Raw genomic sequence first — 19,207 nt, forward strand, 5'->3', positions numbered from 1 at the left:
TGCCTCATCCCAGCCTGTTCTTCGGCGGTGAGTCTCCATGTCGTCATATCGTTCGTCCTTCTCAGTTGCACAGATCTGCTGACACCCCTGAGCGCCCAAGGCTGTCTTGATTTTCCACTTTGAGCATGCTTAGCGAATTCCACTTTTGTGCCCATCTTGCATATTAAGCTTATGAGCATCGTGTTCTTCTTCAGTAATGTCAGCATCTTCTTTTTTCCATTTTCCACTCGTCCTCATAAGAGCCCAGCACTCAGTTCCTTGCTCCAGCTGCAATCACACTCTGCCACGCTGTGTCTCTCTCCCCAGTATGTGGGGGTGTTCCACGTGACCCTCAGACACCCGTGGTCCCAAGGGTCAGAGTCGCGGTTCCTGCAGAATGAAAAGTTATGCCAGAAAAGATAGATACACCTTTGCCTAGGAAGGAGTGTCCTGAGATTAGAAAAACTACCGTGAATTTCATGGAAGAAAATACACTTATTTCCTCCTCTTCTGTGGCTGGAGAATCAGGGTGGGCAGTAAAAATAGCGACGAAGCTGCCCTCTGGAGCCCTGGGAAGTAGAGAGTGAGAGTTTGCCGGGTAAGGTCTGTGCTGGAGTTGGAGACCCTGGAGAATATTATGAATGAGAATGTCCGGCCTGGGTTATAGCCCGAGGGAGCTAAATTTGGAGGAAAAAGCCCCTTCCAGTCCCACACCCAGACCTCAGGAAAGCCCTCTCTCCAAGGTTCCTCCGACCCAGCAAGGGGACTTGAGAGGGCAAGCTGTAGAATCCCAAAGATGAGCAGGAGCAGCTAGCCAGTCCTGGCCACCTATGCTCTGGGACATTGCAGGGTATGTGGCAGGAACAAATGAGAGTGTATGCAAGAGAAAACTACGATTTTCTGCAGGAACTGGGGAGAAGAGGAAAAGTGTTGTGTTCCTGAGGAACGGGGGCTGGCAGCCCTGCAAGGCGGGGGGAGGGCCCCTCATCCTGGCTGGGGAGGCTGGCGGTCATCGCGCTTCTCACCTCACCCCGGGGGATGAAAGGCTGCAGAAGGGAAGGAGAACGCGGTGAGCTTTTCTTTGATGAATAGCGAGCGGCAGATCCCACTTCTCGTGGCACCCACCACTGACCCTTCCGGCAGCCACAGGAGGCCGGGGTTTTTGCTTAAGGAAAAAGAGAAAAATGTCAGTTATTATGTTTTGGAACACAATCTTATCTTTCATTTTATTTTAAAGGCAATTTTCCCCAAAGATCAACCATAACATCTGACTGAACTATATTGACAAAATTTTAACCATGATAAAGAAAATGCTTTAAACTCAAAGCAGATCCAATTCAGTATCTCCTCACACTTTATTTTATTTATTTATTTTTGGCCAGCACAAAGCCCAAGTTCCAAGATGGTGCTAGAAATAATATGATAAAACTTTTGTGATGCAAATGAAGTTAGTCCTTTTTTGAAAAGAATGTTCTTATATTAATGCTGAATTATTAATCACTTTTTGCCAGAAGTTTAATCCTAGTTATTAACCATCACTGTTAATTCTAGAGATTATTCTCTGAATGATTTCTCATTTTTCTGGAAAAGACAAAATAAGAAAGACACAGTTGGCCAATATTATTAAACTATTTTAAAAGGCTGTGCTTTAAACATTTCAGAGATGCAATGGTCTTTGGTTTGCAGTTTTGAATGAAGTTAACATTCATGACGTCTTTATCCGTGGAGGTACCGGTGGAGACGGTTATCCCAAATATAGTATTTGGGCAGATTTCCAGGCAAGTTAAAATGATCTGTCGTGTTACAAACTTTTCCAGCATTAGCCAGTCCCAGGTGAGTTTCATTGAGAATGCTGTGGGTCGTCAGGAGATTCAGTCGCATGAAACAGAAATTTAGGGCAGGTTTTCAGAGGGGCTTTTCCATTTTTATGAAACCTCTCACTTGTTCAACGCCTAGTCAGAATTATTAAATTTCCTTTGAACTTTATTCTTCTTGTCATTTTTGGAAATGACTGCAAGGTAGGGTTAAAGTGGCAGTGACCATATATTAATAATTATACTGGTAACTGGGGTTGTCCCAGGCAAGACAGAAAGACTGTCACCCTAGTGGAGGTAGCTCACCTAAGTACCCTCAGATGCAGCCCTTGTTTCTCACAGGCACTGTCCATGGAAATCACTCATTTTATGCCAGTACAAAATGCACTGTTTCCTCATATCTTGGAGGATCCAAGTCTTGGGCTTTAGACCATCACACCACGCTGGCCTCCCAGTTCCTTCATGGACTGGGCAAAACATTGAGCTTGACAAATGCAGGAACCTGTCAGGCACCTTTGTAAGAAGTCTTAGCTATGGATTTTGGGTAGAAACCAATAGTCCATTCTGATCTGCCTATTTACCATCTGGTTTGGGGAACCATCCGTCATCCTACCTTCTACATACTTGTGACCTGGTAAACTATTTTAAATAGAGTTGTTTAATTGTGTAGTCAAAAGTGAAAGGTCTTTAGTCTCATTTTCTCAGCACCACACTAAATTGACTTAAATATTCAATGCACAGATGACCTTAAGGTTTCAACTTCCCTGTTCAAATGAATGTGCCCCAGCAGTGCATTCACCTGCCGTGGTCAGAGACACAAATGGGTTGATAGTGTCTAGTTTCTAGGCACAGGAAGTTAGAGGTTAACCTCAGCCTTGGAATCTACATAAAATGTGTAACTTAGTCATCAGTCATTAGCAGCAGGTTTGCAAAATTCTAAAACAGCAGGAGAGAAATATTTTCTTTTCTGTGGCTGTCAAAGAAGTCATCTCACTTTTTTAAAAAAGAAATTTCAAAGGACAAATACTCAAATTTAAATATGGAGGCTTTTTTCCCCAAATTTTCGTCAAAAATGCCTCTATTGTTAAAAGGTTACACAAGTACAAAACAGGTACCCAAGTAGCTCATGATGCAAATTTAGGCAAATATATTTTGAGTACCTCTGTCTGCACATCAGTCTGTAGCAATATAGGATTAGGATTGGATTAGTCTGTTACGTTTTTGCGCTGTGAATTTTATCTGTTTTTTATACCTGTAATGTCATTATACTGTTCTCCAGGGCCTAAAACAGTGCCTTCCACTGAGCACATGCTGGGTAGTTATTTGTCAAATCAATAAATATCTGGTGTTTTTACACACAAACACAGTCCTTGAATGTGTCGTCAAGGGCATATCCCTGGGATGCTGAGCTTTACCATCCTGGTGTGGTCTCTGGTCGCCCTCCTTCAGCTCCTGCTCCAGGGCTCAGCTGCAGTTCAAGATCACTGTAGATCAATTACCAGTGGAACCCAACCCTTCAGAGCTTCCCTGTGGGCTGGGGGTCTCGAGGAGCAAGAGAGTCCCGCTTGGTACCCTGCAGCCCATTGACTGGGGCGATTGTTAGAGCCCAGGTGTGGCGGAAGGACTTGTAGGACTCCTCTTTCATGTGGCGGGGCCTTCCGACAAGGCACCTGATACCAGATGCCGTCACTGTCCTGCCAAAGACGCTGCATGCCACCCACTGGCAACAAAGGCTTGGGAACCACAAGGGGCCCTTTTCATTATCAATCCTTCTGTCCCACGGTTTAGGAGAGTCGTGCAATCACATACAACGAGAAGGTTTTCAAATATTTTAGATGTTTGCAAGGTGTTATTTCTATGAGAGCAGACAAAAGAAGGGAATGGACTTTGTAAATTAGCATTTGATTTCATCAAAAAAAAAAACACCCTGATGTTTTCCACAGATGACTTCAAACATAACAAAAGGTTACATGTGATGCTGAAGGGAAAAGAAGATATAATTTATCATCACCATATGCTAATAATTTATTCTCCAAAGTGCTCAACCTGTAAGGATACTTAATGCAGATTTTTCAGGTGGTACTTAAATAATATTCAAAACCCCTGGCTCTTAAATATAAAATTACAGGTATACTGATTTTTTTTCCCCCTCCAGCATTTCAAAGACTTTTCTCAAATTTAGTTTTATTTCTTTATACTGCAGTGGTCTTGTTTGGCACATTATTTTTTTAACAGACTTTTTCAATGAGCACCTATTCTACGCTTGGAGCCTACTGGCCACTGGGCATACATAAAGAAGTTTTTAAAAATTCAGAGGGACATTACCACATGAAGGAAACATCCACAGAACCAAAGCATAGCACACAAGAGGCTATGAAAGGGGTGCAGTGTTTTGAGGGAGCTGAGGAGGGGGGTAGCCCCTGCTATGGGGACTGGGAAAGATCGCATGCCAAAGGGCAGACCCGGTACCCTGCCTGCTGCGGGTGAGCCATGTTCTTGGCATTGTGATTTGTCCAACTTTAATCATGACCTCCTGAGAGCCTCTCTAACATTTATCAAGACCTTTTCCCTCCAGTGTCTGATCTCCTTTTGGTATTAGTCATGTATATTTTTTGTGTTGTAGTTCTGTGTTGAAAGTCCTTAGTTTTAACTCCGCTGGATGATTGTTGCTTGGAAAAACTGGATGTGTGCTGACTCGTCCCCTCACTAGAAAGCAAGCTCTTCAGGACAGGAGCATTGTGTACTGCTGTGACTGTGGGTCCTAGAAGGGCCTGACTCTGGTGAGCAAGTCTGCTTAGCACCACACTGAGCACACGGTAGAGGACCGTGTGGCACTAGGTCCTCTTGGAGCGGTGTGGAGGGTGGAGCTGCCACTGGCTGGGATGGAGAATAGAGCAGGTGTTCTCACCCTTGAAGAAATGGAAGTTGATGGAGTGAAATAGCAAGTCACAGGCTAGATGGCCTGGCTGGGATCCTGAGCCACCTTCCGATTCTGCACTGTGCAGGCTCTGCACTGTGGTTTGGCTGTCCTCATGCTGTTGGGGGGAGAAAAACAGCACTCACGAAAGCGGCTCAGCAGCGTGGATCCAGGGCCCACAGATCATCATTTTCTTGAACCTGTATCTTGAAAACTGCCCTACAGTAACAATTCTAAATGGTGAAAATATGCAAAAGTGTTGATTTTTGGTCAAAAATTTGAAATTCTCTGAGCAGTAGGGAAATAGTTAAGCAAACTAAGGCACATCCTGCATTTTGTGATATTGAAAAAAAACCAAATTCCATTACTTATCTTTTTAGGACATTTAACTCTGGATCAATGGGATGGTATGTCCCAATATTACCTCCTTTTTAAGTCTGGGCTTCTGTGTATCAGGTTTCTTTAAAGTTAAGGACACCATTGCTGTTCTTTCTCAAGGCACACGATGTCAGTACATTGAGAGCAGGGATGTACCACAAAGAAGGAGCCTTGTTTCAGTTTGTGTACCTTGAGCAGAGTGAAATGACCAGACACATTCAGGACCCTGGACAAAGCCCTTCAATGGACCAGACTGACTAAATCCAGCCTTCCCTGCCTGGGACAGGACCCCTTTTTGTGCAGCAGTTGGTAATTTGACTCCATGTGACTTTTTACAGAAACAGCTAAGTTTCTAAAGTTGGGAAATTTATGTTATCAAAGAGGGATCGTTACATCTTACTAATGTCTTGATTCGACTGAGTTTTCTACTAGACATGCCCAGCCCTTCCTCAGCGGCTCAGCCAGTGCAGCCTTCCATGTGAAGCAGAATCTCAGTAACTTAGCAGCTGTAAGCATTGAACTTGAGAAATGGCTGTGGCTGGTTATGTAAGAAGAGAGGAGGCTGGAGAGAAATAGGAATCTCTTGAAATGATCTCATTTCCACCCAACGGTACCACTCAGCGTTCCTGTACATTTTTCGTAGTACCCTGGATTAATTTAAACTTTGTGCAGCTTGCATTCAGCTAAAAGTCAACTAGAGAACAATTTGATTTCTGACCCTTAAATATAAAATACTGATGCATTTGCAGGTACGTTCCTTCCTGGCACATCCCACACTGGCTTCCTCAGGCCATCTGCCTCACTGCACCACGACTTGGTCATTCCCTAAAATCACATGATGGTGTTCAGTCCGAGCTGGCCATCAGGCACAAGGAGAAACTAAAGGGACTTGAGGGTGCCTTTCCAAAGCCTGATGTAGAGGATGAGAAGGAAGAAACACCAAGACACCGATAGGTGCTAAGCAAATGTGGGAGCCAAGCGGTTGGAGAGGAGAGGGGAGGGAGAGAGCATAACGGAACTTGAGAACAGCACTGTCCCACCAGTGGTCATGTCCTCTGCTCCACAGCATGGGGCTCTCAGAGAAGCACAAGACTCGGGATCTATTGTGGCCTGCTGTGTAGAGCCAGACCCTGGCAGGTGGCTGGAGGCCATGCGGCCACATCACTGTCCCTCAGCCCCGCCCTGAAATGCGGCTTCATGGCCCACATCTTATAACGGACTTTAGCTTAAGTTTCTGAATGTCCCCAGGCCCCCTACGGACCCCAGCTCTGACCCCATCTCCCATCTCGCTAGGCGGTCCAGTGGACTTTCTTGTCTGTCTGATTTAATTGCATTGTGTCATTTCACACAGCAACCTCTCCCTTTTTTCTTTTACTTAGAACAGCTTTATTGAGATAAAATTTGTATAACATGCGCTTCAACTACTTCAGTAGTTTTTAGTGTATTCACAGATATGTGCAGCCATCACCGCAGTCAACTTTAGAACATTTTCCTCACCTCTGAAACAAAACTCTGTACCCTAATTAGTGATCAGAATAAGGATTTATAAATACATTTCAGTCATAAAGGGCGAAGATCCAATTGCCTTAATCCCGACTTATTCAGCTTAATTTGTAGAGCAGTGAATTGAAAACGGCCCGAGAAGGAAATTCTCGCCTGCATTTTGTCCCAGTGCTACCCCTCCTATTGTATTCCTTTCCTCCCCGTTTGTATAACTCAGTCTGACACTGTGTTGTCTTTTCCTTCCCCCAACACCTGTCATCTTCCTTGGCCCCCCGTTGTCTCCCCGCTGCCCCTTCTGACATTGTGTACCTCTATGTGAGCAGCAAAGGGAACGGACAATAATGCCAGTCTCTGAAACATCTTCAGAGATGGGGATTCAAGTAAACCTCCTCCTGCTGAAAGCTCCCGTCAAAAGGACGGTGCGAAGGGGTGAGGTTTTGAACTTCACTTCACACTCACCTTTCAACAGAGACCCAGGATGTTGTGATTTCCTTGGATGGCAAAGGTGGCCTGTTCTTTATTTACCAGCCTACACATCTCTCTCGCTTCAGAAAGAACAGAGCGCTTATTAAAGATCCAAATTAGCTGTATATTATGGGTCTGGTATCAAAGGAAGTGTGTTTTAATTTGCTTGTTCCTACAATGACTTCATCTTGAGTTTATGGAAGGTCTTAGCCCTCAACTGGTTTCCCTCCTGGCATTGACAAATGGCCCTGTCTTTGAAACTTCTGAATTCTTTCAGTACCAAAAAAAAAAGGGGGGAGGGGATATTTAGTAATGCATTGTACTTAGCACTACCAAACGAGTAAGTTCAGGTATATTTTTTAAGAGCAAGAGAGAAAGGAGGACTGATGTGCATAGGCCCGCTCTATTTCTTTTGTCTTTCTTACATTTTTTCATGAACATGTGTTTTAAAGGATTTTGTATCTTTAAAAACACATAGAAAGTTAACCTCCAGCCAACCATTCAGCCACCATTAGCAGTCCCTCCAGGGTGTGGGTGGCCCCTTGTAGTAAATTCTTGGTGTCCACTCTCCAAACCAAGCCTGCTGAGGAAGCGTAGTTGGAGGTGGCCCTCTGGAGGGCCCATCTCTTCCTGAAATACAGGCTCCAGGCTTGGGGAAGGACCCGACCCCGGCGGGGACTGGGGGCGTGTGTTGGGAGGGCTGATGGCGGTCGTAATAGCAGGAGTCATTGCAGCAGCGGTACTTGCGGAGATCGAGTGCTCCTCCTCCCAGCACCTCCCCCGGCAGCGGAGACATCTAGAGACTTGGGAGCAGCAGGGATGTGAGAATTGCAAGCACAGAGCCAGTCTCTGAATATCAGCCAGGATATCAAAAACCTATCAGCACACCTGGCAGCAACGCTCACCGAGGCGAGCTCCCTGCAACAGTTCATCAAAAATTGCCCAGCTAATGATCGGCTGGGCAGATAATCGGAGGAGAGTTAATTGTAAGGTTCGATATGGCATCTTGTCAGCAGAGATAAGTTGTCACGTTTTCCACTTGAGCTGAAACTAAATGATTGTAAAATAAGTTATGAGTGTCCTTGGGCCTGTCTGCCGGAATGATAGCTAAGAATACATCCCTGGCCCATCAGTCTCGAGCAGGCCGCTTGATATTTATGCGAGCGGAATGTTATTTTATTCCCCTGCAGTCATGCCTGTCAGCGCTCCTAGTGAAAAGTGAAACTGCTTCCTTGACTCATCCTTCACGTGCTGAAGCTCCCGGAGACTGCAGATTGTGATCATTATGGCCCGCGTTATATATTTTTGGGGTGTGCATGGAACGTGGATGCCCGATTGGGAAAAACTAATGGGTGACATCAAGCCCACTGGTCCAGCGCCACGCGGCCGGGGACCCCGAGTCCCTCCATCAAAGCCGGTTTCCATGTGGAGTAATGAGGCGCTGGCTTTTTTTATTTGGCAAGCCCTTCTTTTTGCTTCTCCGCTCCCATGTTTAACGTTGTCAACAGCAGGCGGCAGTCCTGGTGCCCAGTAATTGACACGAAATAAAACGCATGCTTCATCCACTGTCGGGAGCAGCGGGTTGCAGCCGCAGCTCGTCTCCAGACTCCGGCGGGGCTCTCGGGGCCCCTTCAGTTTGAGGGCTACCTTGTCAGGCTAGGGGAGCAGTCGGAAATAGAAAAGCACAGCATGAAAGCCTGTTATGTTTTGATTGCTCATATTTTAGCCCAGGGGAACGTTAAACAACTCCCTGAAAAAGAAGCCTCAAGATCCAGGAGCCAAGGGCGTTCACATACAGCAGCGGAGGCCTCAGTGCCCAGTTAACTCGAAACCATAGCTCTCTCCCCAGACCATCCCTCCTTCGAGGACAGGTTGGGCACCGTCTTCAGGTTGGTCCTCTCTGACGTCAAGCCCAACGCTACCCTCCTTGTCCACTTCCTGTTTCCTGCCACGACTTCCCTTGACCATGGACCTTGCCCCTTGTATTAGTCTGTTTCTGTTGCTTATAACAGAATACCTGAAACTGGGTAATTTATAAAGAAACAAAATTTATTTCTTATAATTTTAGGGGCTAGGAAATCCAAGGTCCAGGGAACACATCTGGTGAGGGCCTTCTTCTGGGTGGGAACTCTCTGTGGGGTTCTGTGGGGTCGGGGTGTCATGGGGCGAGAATGGGCTGGACAAGAGCTGCCCTGCTCACTGCTCTCCCTGTAAAGCCATCAGAACCACGCCATGACCACCCATTAAAGCATCAACCCGTTACTCCACGAATGGAGTAATCCATTCACAGGGGCACAGTCCTCTCCATCTGATCACCTCTTAAAGGCCCCACCCTTCAGTGACCATCATGGGATTTCCCATGCTCTTAACACTGTTACAGTGGGGGTCAAGTTTCCAGTACATGAACTTTTGGGGGACACATCTGACCCATAGCAGACCTCCTTGCCCCATGTCATAAGTCACCACCACCGTCGCCTTCTCCACACCACGGCTGCAGCTCCCTGTGGTGTGGTGCTCCTGCGGCGGCGGCCCGGCCCTGGCACCCGGGCCTCCTCTTGTTGAAGGAGTGCCCCCTTCCGTGGCAGCTGCCTGTCCTCACCCACCGTCCAGCCCAGAGTGTTTGGTTTCTCCAAGTCCTCGTGTGCCTCGCCCCTCCCTTAGCCCACCATAGACATCCGACCTCTGAGCTGTCACGGTGCTGTTTGTTATCTCCCTCCAGCCAGAAAGTTGGAATAAAATTTCCAGGGCCTGGGCCATATTGGAGCATTGACATGAGGGGCAGGAAGAAAGGAAAGTCGTGGGTCCTGCCCGCATCTGCAGCAAGACATGGAAAGTCACTCACTGCTTCAACCTGTCATCTCGACTGGAATGAGAGAGGTTCTCCTGGGCGCAGCTTGGGGGACCTCGGCCCCAGGAGCACCAACTCAGAGGATGGGCAGGCCATCTTCGCGGATCCCAGGGGGCTCTGCGCACATTAGTTACCTTATCCAGACTCCTTGTCTGACAACGAGTTTAAGGGACTTACAAATGCTGTCTTGCTTTCTGTATTCATTCTTGAGATTGTCGTGATTTTTATCATGTCACATCCCTTAAAAGCTGGCCTCCATCTCTCCCTCCCTCCACGGCCAGGACAAGGCTCGCATTTTTCTGTTCTCCTTCCCCCAGCCCCACGTCTGGACATTCTCCTGGCTCAGCAGAACCTCATCTCCCTGTTAGTCTCATTCTCTGGGCCCTGATGGTCCAAGCAGGAGTCCCAGAGCCACAGTCCTTGTTTCTCTGGGGAGGCTGTAGGCTGGCCTTCATGTCCTCAACCCGGCAAAGGTGGCCCAGGAGGGCTGGCTCCCCACGCGTCACCGTCCTGCACATGTGCGTGCACTTGGTGTGCTGGCTGCAGATACCGTCCCTTCTTCATTCTTTGTTCGAGAAGCAGGCCCAAGAAAAATAGTCTTTTATTGAAGGCATCAAGCAAGAAATTAGATAGGCTTTTTTTTTTTTTTTTTTTTTACTCCTTAGAATCAGCTCCGGGGGGGACAGGGCCTTTGCCCTGTGTTCTTTGACGGCAGCTGGCTCATGGCGCATGCTCCGTAAGCGGGGGTGGGGGGGGTGAACGTCAGGAAGAAGCTTTCTCAGTGTCAGTTGCCTTCATCCATGGTCTTAGTTGTTCACTTAAAAATAAATTCCAAACAGTAGGAAACTTACAGGACACTGGTTTGACACAAAAGTGTGCTTGTGGTTAGTTTTAAAACTAAGTTAACAAGTTGATAGAATTTCCATATTATGCACTAAAAAGCAGTTCCGTCCGCCTGTGTAAGCACTTCTCGAACAGAGGTCAACTCTTTTAATAAAAGTTAGCAAACATATGTGGAATTCCCATTTTCAGCCTAAGTGTGTCTCAGGACATGTCCTGGTGAAGAGGCTACAGGAAGGCCCTGCCCTTGTAAAGCTCACACTCTCTCAGGGAATAGCAAAGAAGCAGATGTTGGGGGATGTAGTGTCACCATTTACAGAGAGCCACCAAGCAGATGAGGCAAGGAGGGGCTGGGAGGTGGTCGTGGACAGTAGCCAGAAGGGGGCCAGGCCTCCCCTGGGGCTCCCTCCTTTGGCTTCCAGGATCTAAAGCTTCCCAGTTTCCCTCCTGCCTGCCCAGCATTAGACCTCCCCATGGGGTCCCCCTCTAGTGAGGGGGGATGAGCTGTGACTCTGCTGAGACTGATGCGACCCCACTGAGACTTGTCTATGCACGAGGCACTGTGGCCCCAGCAAGGACACCCTGGTAGCTGGGTGGGGTGGGAGCTGGGCTAGAGTGGGGTCAGGCCTGGAAAGTGTGGGGGAAAAGGCTTGGAGGTGGTTGCTGTAGAGAAGGGCAGAAATCAAACGGTAGCGGGCTGGGGGTTTGGGGTCAGGGGGGTTGTTAAAAATGGGAGATAATGTAGCAGATTTAGTGCAGGCTAGGGAGGGTATAAAACGCAAGGCCTAAGTAAGTCACTGCGTAAGCGAGAGGGTGGGGTCCAGTTCCCAGGGTTAAGGCAAGGGGCCAGGTGTGGTGGGGTGGAGCTGTCTTTTCACTGATACTATTTTTGTCTCCAGTAATGTGAACAGAGAGGTCATCCTGGGGTGGAGTGAGGTGCAGGACATTTGAGGGCGAGAAGAAGCTGTGAGCAGCCTCTTGGCAAGTGGGAAGCAGATTTGCTCAGAAACACAGCAGGACAGAAGGGCAGGACAGAGGGCCCGGGAGAGATGGGATCAGAGGTTCAAGGGAGGCTGGTCAGCGTGGCGCTTTCTCCTCCAGCCCTGGCCCCGCTACAGGCGCAGAGCAGGTGAAGAGTTGAAAGCAAATCAAGGTGGGGCTTCCCAGTCAGGAAAGATGGAGGGAGGAGGGGGAGGGAGTAGAGGGTGGAATTTGCGAGGGTGAGTTTCAAGTGGCACTTGATGCTGTCCCCTCTGGGTAAGGAGAGAGATGGGACGTGAGCAGATGTCAGATGGCAAGGATGGAGGGGTTCCTAGAGGAGCCACTGGAGTGTAGGTCCCAGTGAGAGGGAGCCAGGGAGACAGGGGTTTGGAAATAAGCTCCAAGGGGCTGGGACTCCTGCTAGTGGCCAGCCTGGGTGAGGCCCATGAGGGAGTGGGCTGGGGGCTGGGGGCTGAGGAGAAGAGAGGGTCCCCAGGGCGGAGTGTAGGGCAGTGAGGCCATCATGGCGAGGACAGGCAAGCTGCTGCCAAGACACAGCGCAGGGCCATGGCCTGGGGTCAGTGGGGAGGGGTGGGATAGTCCAGCAGTGGAAACTGCAGAGGGCTGGGGCCAGGGGCAAGGAGGACACTGAGCTCTGCGGTATGCAGGGGTGGACTCTTAGTGCCGTCACTCGGAGGCATGTCCCCTGGGGAGCACCAGGTTTCAATTAGTGCAAGGTGAATCACGCCTTTCAAGAAGAGGTTCCCAGTATAAGGGGTTTGCACTGACAGGCCACAATTGCAAAGGAAGAATGGGAGAGGCTGAGGACTACATCAGGTTAGAATTCTGCAGAGTTTCTCACTAGTCACTTTAGGCCGGACATTTCTTTGTGGTGGAGGCCATCCTGTGCATTGTAGGACATTTTTCAGCATCTCTGGCTTCTGTCAGTTGATGCCACCACCCCACGAAGCTTGATAACCAAAAATGTCTCCAGTCGTTGCCAGATGTTCCTGGTTGGGGATGGGAATAGCAGTCCTGGTGTTGAGGGATGCCCAGGAAAAACAAGGATATGAAGGAAGTGCTGATGGCATCGGCTCTGATGGTCCCTTAGGGGAAGATGGGTGACATCACTTCCAGGTTCGGTCTCCTTCTCAAGATTGCCCCTTAGCTACTTCCTCCAAGTGAGTCAGGAATTTCTCCCTGAATTACAAATACTCCAAGATACTGGGAAAACTTGGAAATGAGATTCCCATGTCCCTGCCAATTATTTTGGTAAAAGTTGTCCTTTCTAAGGAAGGGAGATGCCTAGGAACACATCTATGTCATCTTGATTTCCAGAAAGGTGAATTCCGAGCCATGTACCATGGAGTTTAAGGTCAACCCCAGGTAGGATAGAAGCTTCCAGGTTTGAGTTGTTGCGTGTGAATGTGTGAGGCTCTAGCTCGATGCCATTGTTTTCAGAATCCCTTTCATTGACTTGGATGGACGTACAGAGTTGCATGTTCAGAACAGCCATGGATGGCTCAGGTGATTGTGAAGAATAATAGAGTCTAGGCGTAGAAAGCTGTGGTAGTTAAGGCCGTGCGCTATTAGAACACAGACAGACAAAAAGAGAAATAGAATAGAATCGAAAGCCAAGAAATAGATACCACACGTATATGGAAGCCTGTCATGTGGACTGTATAGCCTAGCTATGTGGTCTAAGTGTCTTCAAAAAGAAATGTTGGTGCACGCTAGTAATAATAAAAAAAAATCCACTGGGTAACGGAAGGGAGTTTACTTTATGATGTGCCTGCTGTGTGCTCAGCATTGCACAGTTCGCTACAGGGGAAAATGAGCACCTTTAGTTGCCTTGGGGAAGAGCCGTGCTAGTTAGATTTAGGTAAATGACAGCTGAGTACAGAAAGTCCCATTTGTAGGGTCAGTAGGAGTTCAGAGGTGAGAACGACTAGTTTGGGAGAGAGCAGCCCAGATGTGGAGTGAGACAAGGAAAGGTGCACGGTTGGGAATGAACACGGACTATGGGATTGAGAGGACACGCTTGGGACAGAGTGGACAGAGTAAGAGAAGAGCAGCCCCACTGCAACAGAGGGCAGTTCTGTTTGCCTGTCCTGCTCATCTGCCTCCACAGTTGGAGTTGAGCTCTCTAGGACAGGCACAACCAGGGTCATGATTGCTTTCCCTTGGCCTGTCTCCATCCCTGGCACAGGGAGGGTTCTTCACACTTAATAGAGAGGATGGGGTCAGAGGGTGAAGACTTTGAAACTGGGCAGAAATAGTTGAAAGGAGCAAAAATATTCGCTATAGGGTTTGAGCATTGAGTAACATGTAGAAGGGTTGCTGTAGTATCAGGTAATCATCTTGGGGTCTGTAGATCTGTCCCTTCCCAGGAACATAATGTAGCTTCTGAACACTGTGAAATTATACAGAAATTAACTAGTGTAGCCTTCTTCCCCCTCCCCGCTTCCCAGATATCTATCACTCTCATCTGAAATTCAGTGAGATCTAGTATTCTAAAAATACCTGTATAAGAACCACTGCTTTAGAAAGATTGGTGTCGTAAAACTCTGGGAGAACTTAACAGGTGAAAAGCAGGAAGAAGAGAGACCTGCTAGAATTGGCTGCACAATCCAGGTCTGGGGGGTAAAAACTGGACCAAGGGCGAGTGTGGCTTAACTGGAGAGCAGGCGGCAAGTGGAGAGGCCATGTAAAGGAAGAAATGGTGACCGGTTGAACTTGGGGTCCCCAGCCCGCCCCAGCCACAAAGCCACATTGCAAGCTAAGAGGGGCTCAGAACTGCTTGCTGCACCTTGGGTACAGGTATCAGGGAGACTTGCCAGCTATCTGGCATGGAAAGCCGGGAATCAGGCAAAAGTGCAAGGTGTCAATTTCAAGGGATAGAGCTCGAGGTGGCAGAAGAAAGTTGCACGTGAGTAGAAAGGTCAGTGAGAGATGTCCCCTCAGGAGCCAGCTGTGGGGAAGAGAGTTGGAGCAGACATTGCTGGAGCCACACAAGGATGCTCACAGGCCAGATGAGAGGCAAGACTGGGGACCGACCAGCCTTGGCGTCATGTCCATCAGAACGTCCCTCCGGACACAGGGGAGAAGAGTCCAGAAATGACGGTGCCTTTGGGTCAGTACAACTAGGAGATTAGGGAAAGGAAGGATCAGAAGGGCTTTGGCTGTGGCACAGAGGAAGTTACAGTAAAGCAGTGATGAGGGAAGCCAGGTTTGAAGGAGTCAGGAAGAAAAGGATTTAAGCCACCTGTCCGGATAGCCTCCTGGTCTGCAGAAGTCTGTAGTGGTGTTCAGCAGACTCCGGAGCTGGACTCTAGCTTTGTGACTATGGTGAGTTATTTAACCTCCCTCCGTGCCTCAGTTTCTTTATCTGCAAGATGGAGGTGATAATACCAGCACGTATTCAATGGGTTATTTGGAGAATTGAGTAAGTTAGTATACATAAGGAGTTTAGAACAGGACCTGACTGGTAGTGACTTCTGTATACGTTCTTGCTATTAAGATTGTCACTTAAGGAATAATGGGGCTAAAGAGAGGGTGTGGGGAGTGGAGGGAAGGAATGAATGTGAACGATCTTGGGAGCCTTAAGGACGAAGGAAGCCATTGGAGAAGGTGGGGGGAGTGGAGTGGAAGTGAACTGGTCAGGATAGCCAAGGACGAAAAGTGGGGACAGACAGGCTGGAAGGTTACTTTAGGAAGAGAGAGGAGGCTTTTCCTTTGGCAGTGGAGGGGACATCAGAGGAACAGTTGTGGTGAATCTCGATGGAGCCACCGGGGATGCTCACGGACAAATCCCGCTGTTGACGTTACCTCCCGTCCTGTCACAGGAGGACAGTAACCCATCTGGATGGGCACTTTGAGGGACAAGATGTGTGTGTATATGAAGCAGATTCTATCTGTAGAAGGAAAGTCGCCGAGGCACCAGACTGTCCCAGTTCCTGCAACTCTTTAAAATGGTTAACAGCACTTTAGCATTTCGTGAGCAAGAAGGCACCTGGTGGACCTGGTCTCAGGTTTCATGCCATCAGGTGCCACCAGGCTGTCCTGAAGGAGCTATGGGGTGGCTCTTCACACCCTTCCCAGGAGGGGCTACCTGATGCTTTCCTTCCCTTCCTCCACGTGTGATGGGCACATGGAAACAAGGTTGGCCTTGTTTGTTTGTTGATGGTCATGCAGAGGTAGACAGGACATCTCTGGTCTCAGGAAGTCGCATCCTGGGATGTTCTTGGAACCATAAATATTTTTTAGATCCTTAAGTTATAATACTTTTACATTTCTCAATATATGATAAAATTTTCTAGAACTTTACAAAATAAGAATATTTTAAATTCAGTTTGATTTCAAGTATCTTTATATTTGAAATCATGTCACCCTTCTGCTCAGAACCCTATGGTGGCTCCTGGTTTCCTTCAGAGTACAAGCCAGGGTCCACACAGTGGCCTATGAGCTCCCTGCAGCATGGTCCCCGTCCTCTCTCTGAAGCCACCTCCTACAGGCCTCTCCCCCAGCCTGGCCCAGCCCCTCTGGCCTTCTCTGTTTCTGAAACACAGCAGACATGCTCGCCACTTAGGGCCAGACTCTGGCTGTTCCCCCACCCCAGTCACCACCTTCCTACTCCTTTGCTATCTTCAAGTCTTGGCTCACATGTCACCTTCTCAGCGAGACCTGCCCCAACCACCTTACTTAAAACACCCCCTTCCCATCTCTGTCACCCCCTCCGACCTTCCCACACCTCCTCTCTGTTTCTCACACCCCCCACCTTCTCACGCGGTCTAGGCTCTGGGCCAGCTGTGCCACTCTGGCGGGCACCTGTTCTTCTCCATCAGAGACGATGCCAAACATCTGGAAAAGCGGCTGGCCCACAGTAGGTGCTTGGAAACATCAGGGGAATGAATGCAGTACATTGCACAGAGCTGTCTTTTGTCACAAAGATGCCGAATCCTGAACTAAGGAATCCTGAAGACCTGGGAGGTGCATGCCTCCTGTTCCTTCACTGCGTTTTCAGTGTTCTTTCCTGTTCTGGTTGCGTTATCTGTTCATTCCTGGTCATTTAGCACCACTTGTGCTTTCTCTGATGAAAAATAGACATAATGAATCGAGAGTTTCACTTACAGTGAATTATGACATTTGTGCATTGGCTTTAAAACTTTTATAAGCAGCTTTAGTGAATCGAAAATGGGCAGGTCTGCTATATCAACTTCTAAACACTATTGCTGGACTTTGGTGAGAGAGAGAGAGAGAGAGAGGGCATATCATTGTTCACCGCTAATAAAATGTAGCAAAGCCACAGACATGTAATCTTGGGGGACAGATAATTGGGAATACTTTATCCTGTGCACACACACAGAAGCAGACCCATTTAAGGACAAGTCCATATGTATTCTTAAGTGTCTTTATTTCATTCCTGACATATCAACGTAATTATGGGAAGAGAAAAATAAACAACTAAAAAGCATAAACTCACCACTGTCCTTTTCCAGAACTCCTGCCATGCAAAGTAGAGAATTTTTGCATTCTCCATAGCATAAAGGTGATGTAGAAGTAAGTGGCTGCTTTTGAGTGGTAGGTGGCACATCTGAGCAAGGGCAGCCTGGTCTTTCCACACTGGAGGCTCAGAGCCTCCAGTCCTGCCGTCTCATGGGAGCTGTCACTTGCAGGGCCTCATGTGCTACTGCAGGAACATTGCTTTGGTGTTTTGCGAGGTCTGCTTTCTAAGTGCTGATCCTGTGCGTTCTTTTGCCTTTTCCGGTCCGGTGGCAGACACGGGGCTGGGCGACTCCGTGTGCTCCAGCCCCAGCATCTCCAGCACCACCAGCCCCAAGCTCGACCCGCCCCCCTCCCCTCACGCCAACAGAAAGAAGCACCGGAGGAAGAAAAGTACCAGCAACTTCAAAGCCGACGGGCCCTCGGGCACTGCCGAAGGTAAGGTTTCCCGGGACTCCCAGGGTGAGAGTCTGCATTTCTGAAATTCATTTTTATTTTTCACTTTTATAAAATCAGATACCCATAGAACCACAGATGCACAGCCATGCAGGCCACTGCATGTGCTTTCTGTGCAAGGTGGCACTGGAGGGCCCCTGGGACCTTCTCATCACTGGCTGATTCTCAAATTACCCAACCAAATCTCTTCTCCGACCTCTGGCAGTTGTCAGTGGTGGGTGGTCCTGCTGGCTTCCCCATCAGATGCCTGGTCAGGTTCTGTGGGCGTGTCGTGTTACTCTGATAAGGACCATCGTCACTGCCCCTGAGCCTCTGTGATACTGGTTAGTCTTAATTCTAGGAAGACAGCTGCCTCCGTTCTGGTATTTAGCAACATGTCATGCTGAACGCCTCTTCCGTCGGTGTCCATTAGCTCTTTCTGTTTTGTCGGCTCTAGTAATATTCCAGTTGTCATAGTTTGTCTTGATTCTCTTTTGACTCAAGTCCTTAATTTTTATTCTGAGTGATGGCCAGATATGATCTCTGTAAAGTGGCTCCTTCAGATGAGTGTACGTTTCTTACTCCACAGATGCAGGTGGCGATATGCGCCTGTACACACACATACCCCCCACACTGTGAGAGGTAAAAATGAATGCGGGGTAATAAACAAGATGAAGAAATACTTGGAAGGAAAATTAAAATTTCAAAACACTGTTGTCATAACAGAATTGTGGTTTGTGAGACCGGCACTAGTAAATGCAAGGACGGGGCAGAGTGCGATATGCTGACATGAGGTGGGCAGCGTGGTTTGCTGTGTCAGGAGGGGCTGGGGTTGGGAGCCTCGAGTCACTCGCCGGGCTCGTCAGAGTATCTGGAAGGCTTTCTTACCACGCTCCTTCCCGTTTGCCTCCCATTAGCTTCCTGCTGACACGTTTAGCCAATAGAAACTGATTTTGTCATGTGATGGATGATTCCGTTATGTCAGTGGTGGTAGAAATAATGACCATGGGACAGAGCACCCAGGTGCCACTGACCCTCCCACTGAGGAAGGATTCAGCCACAAATGCTGACCACAGATGAGACCCCTGAAACACTGTTCTGCCAAACCCCCCACACCCCCATCCCCCATGCACATGAGGCCTCACCCCACCCAGCAAGGAGCTTGGGGTAAATCAGGAAGGAGCCTGGCCTCAGCAGGTGGGCACCACGTGCCCTCCTTACCTCCAGGCTACACTCACGGGGGTTGGGGGGTCAGGGGTAAGATTTCCTTTAGAGAAAGGCCAAGTGCCTGTTTTCACAGAGTGATGTTGTGTGTGCCATGTGTTCCCAGCTGATGTCTGTGACTTTTTTTCAAAAGCACAACCTGGTAGAAACTGATGATCAAGTCCACCTGTAGCTGCTTACGTGTATTTTAATTATCCCACCCACCTTTGGACTGCTGCATAGACTCTGTGAACAGGGGAGAGCCTCCCAGAAGTTAGTAGCATTTGCATGTTTAACTGGGCAGCTGGTGCAAACCAGCATCCAGTCAGCCAGCAGTGAGCT

General features: G+C 48.3%; 1 protein-coding gene across 11 annotated transcripts in view; it reads left to right on the forward strand.

The window, feature by feature from the left end:
- AGAP1 (ArfGAP with GTPase domain, ankyrin repeat and PH domain 1) overlaps positions 1-19,207 on the forward strand; it is a 571,061-nt gene that overhangs the window by 414,927 nt on the left and 136,927 nt on the right. For 9 of the 11 annotated variants that reach the window (XM_063088245.1, XM_063088260.1, XM_063088271.1 and 6 more), the window contains one exon: positions 17,504-17,665. The exons of the other annotated variants lie outside the window; for them this stretch is intronic. In XM_063088245.1, the coding sequence (XP_062944315.1) occupies positions 17,504-17,665 (162 nt within the window). The remainder of the gene's footprint in view (positions 1-17,503; positions 17,666-19,207) is intronic. 11 annotated transcript variants of the gene reach the window in all.

Source organism: Cynocephalus volans, chromosome 1 (genome assembly GCF_027409185.1).
Source record: "Cynocephalus volans isolate mCynVol1 chromosome 1, mCynVol1.pri, whole genome shotgun sequence".
NCBI lineage: Eukaryota > Metazoa > Chordata > Mammalia > Dermoptera > Cynocephalidae > Cynocephalus > Cynocephalus volans.